General features: G+C 42.8%; 1 protein-coding gene across 1 annotated transcript in view; it reads right to left on the bottom strand.

The window, feature by feature from the left end:
• The window catches only part of LOC308105125 (transient receptor potential cation channel subfamily M member 5-like), a 49,554-nt gene that overhangs the window by 27,169 nt on the left and 19,885 nt on the right, over nucleotides 1–2,500 (bottom strand). The window contains exons 9-10 of the mRNA XM_080455759.1: nucleotides 1,006–1,064; nucleotides 516–707 (exon numbers count right to left, since the gene is read on the bottom strand). Coding sequence (XP_080311885.1) covers nucleotides 516–707; nucleotides 1,006–1,064 — 251 coding nt within the window. The remainder of the gene's footprint in view (nucleotides 1–515; nucleotides 708–1,005; nucleotides 1,065–2,500) is intronic.

Consider the following 2,500-nt stretch of genomic DNA (forward strand, 5'->3'; position numbering starts at 1 on the left):
TTGTAAGACTTTATGATATTCTGATGGCATTTAGTGTAATAATACAAACACACACACACACACACACACACACACACACACACACACACACACACACACACACACACACACACACACACACACACACATGTAATGTATGATATGTTTCTTGTGTCACAGACAGTGGAACACCACTTATTACTTCCTTCCTGCTTTGACCCTTCTCTGGACATTCTCTAAACCGCTAAATGTCCAGATTTTTATCGTTCTGATCACTGTTTTCACTCTATTAAGACCCTCCCCCTTCTACTAATCCTCACTAATTTCACTTTTCCAAGTTTTTCATCAATGTGTTCATCTCTGTTACCATCCCAATAACATAGTTCTCTTCTGAATATTTAGATTCCATTTCAAAACGCCCGCTTCACCCGACAAGCCACCAGCCTCCGCTCTCCCCAGTGGATTTACAAATAATTATCTCCCTGTGATTGGCTACAGGTTCAGCCTCATCACTGTGAACCAATCACTGCTCTTACCTGTTCAACAAGTTGATCTGTCAGGGCTTCAGAAGGGAAGTGTTTCCTGATCAGTTCTGTCACTCTAGTGACATTAACACCATCAGAGGCAGGTGATTGGTTCTCCAAGAGGTCACTCAAGAGGTCAGCCACACCTCCTGAACCTGCCAGCACCAACCAGGGTGTGGAGTTCTTCAAAGACACATCCACCCTCTGATGAAGATATGAGAGAGAGAGAGAGAGAGAGAGAGAGAGACAGACAGACAGACAGACAGACAGACAGACAGACAGACAGACAGACAGACAGACAGACAGACAGACAGACAGACAGACAGACAGACAGACAGACAGACAGACAGACAGACAGACAGAGATGGATCATAATAATAAATAAGCAGGTATAATAAAAAACAATACTCCTATAATGCTCCAGGCTCATAAACGTCAAGTTATATTGTAATGTAAATGATATTGGATGAATGAATATTGTATTAAGAAGCAGTGATTGTACCTCCAGCATGGAAAGCTCTCCTGATATGAGCATGTTGAGGACAGAAATGTTAATGCGGCCTGTAAGAAAAATATGAATGTTATTAAATCATAACTCAACTGGGAAATGATCTCCTTTCTCATTGCTCTATGTACAGTACAGTTCATTTATAGCTATAGCACACTGATGTATCATATTTCTACATATCTCATATGTGAATATTTCCATATATCTCCTCCAACCTTATGTCCCCTCCCGTTCCCTCAGGTCCAGTGAAGCCAACCTCCTGGAGGTCCCCAAGGCCAAGTTTCGTACCTGGGGGGACGGGGCTTTCTCTGTTGCTTCCCCCCCCCCCACCCCCCCTCTGGAATGCACTCCCCAACCACCTCAGAAATGCCCCTCCCTCCTCTCCTCCAAAACGTCACTCAAAACCCACCTCTTCAAGATAGCTTTTCCCAGCTGATGTCTGGTTAAGATGCCTCTCCAACCCATGCTTAACCTTTTTTCTTTTTAATGTAGCTTATTACTTATTACGGGGCCAGAGCTCAGCTCTGGACCTGTTTTATTATTCCCTGTATTCTGTTTCTTCTGCCACTTTTCGCAGTTCTGGGTGAACCGTGCTGTCGCTTTTTACGAAACTCGGCCATATGGTAGATGGTCATGAAAAACTATCAAGAAATAAATCTCACAATCTTTCGTCAAAAGGTGGCGCTATAGCACTCAATTGAAAATGCCAACTTTGAACAGGTACAACTCATGCCCTGTTTGACCTACAGCCATAACACTTCAATACACACATGCGTCTACTCATGATGAACAACTTTAACCCTCTGACTTTTGACCTCTGACCTTTAGATCTCCCACCATTTTGAATTATATGAAAAACAGTTAAAACCTATCTCCTCCTGGGATTTTTGAGTAATCTGCACGAAACGTTTTACACATGAACTTTGGACCTATGCCGACAAACTGATGCAAAAGATTTTCCATAAGTGAAAAAATTAAGCTTTAATGAGCCAATGAATATTGCAGTTTTATGACAATTATTCATCTGCCCCTAACACATACATGCAGACTCACATTTCTTTGAAACTTTGCGTTAATGTTGAGGGTCATTCCAAATATTACTGAAACCAATCTTACTCCAATTGGTCAAAGGGGGGCGCTATAGCGATTTTTTGAAAGTGCAAACTTTAAACAGGCAAAAGTCATGCCTCGTTTGGCCGACAGCCATTAAAGGAGCACTTCACCCCTGGAAGAAGTTCCAGGGGTGACCACAGGGGGGACCACAGGGGGACCACAGCGTATCACTGCCTATAACTTCAACTCCCAGAATGCTTTGGTGCCTTGTGGCAGGGGAGGTTCCATGTGGGTGTGATCTCCAACAATAACATGCAAACAGCATGCCAGTGTCGCCATGTCTGCTTATTATAAGCGGCTTCTTTCTAAAATGTAGTTGATATTTGGGCTTGTTTCCAAATGTTTTGATTGCTGTTTAAACCAGTGGTTCTCAAAC

Source organism: Gymnoscopelus braueri (assembly GCF_963280865.1).
Source record: "Gymnoscopelus braueri genome assembly, chromosome: 17".
NCBI classification, from domain to species: Eukaryota; Metazoa; Chordata; class Actinopteri; order Myctophiformes; family Myctophidae; genus Gymnoscopelus; species Gymnoscopelus braueri.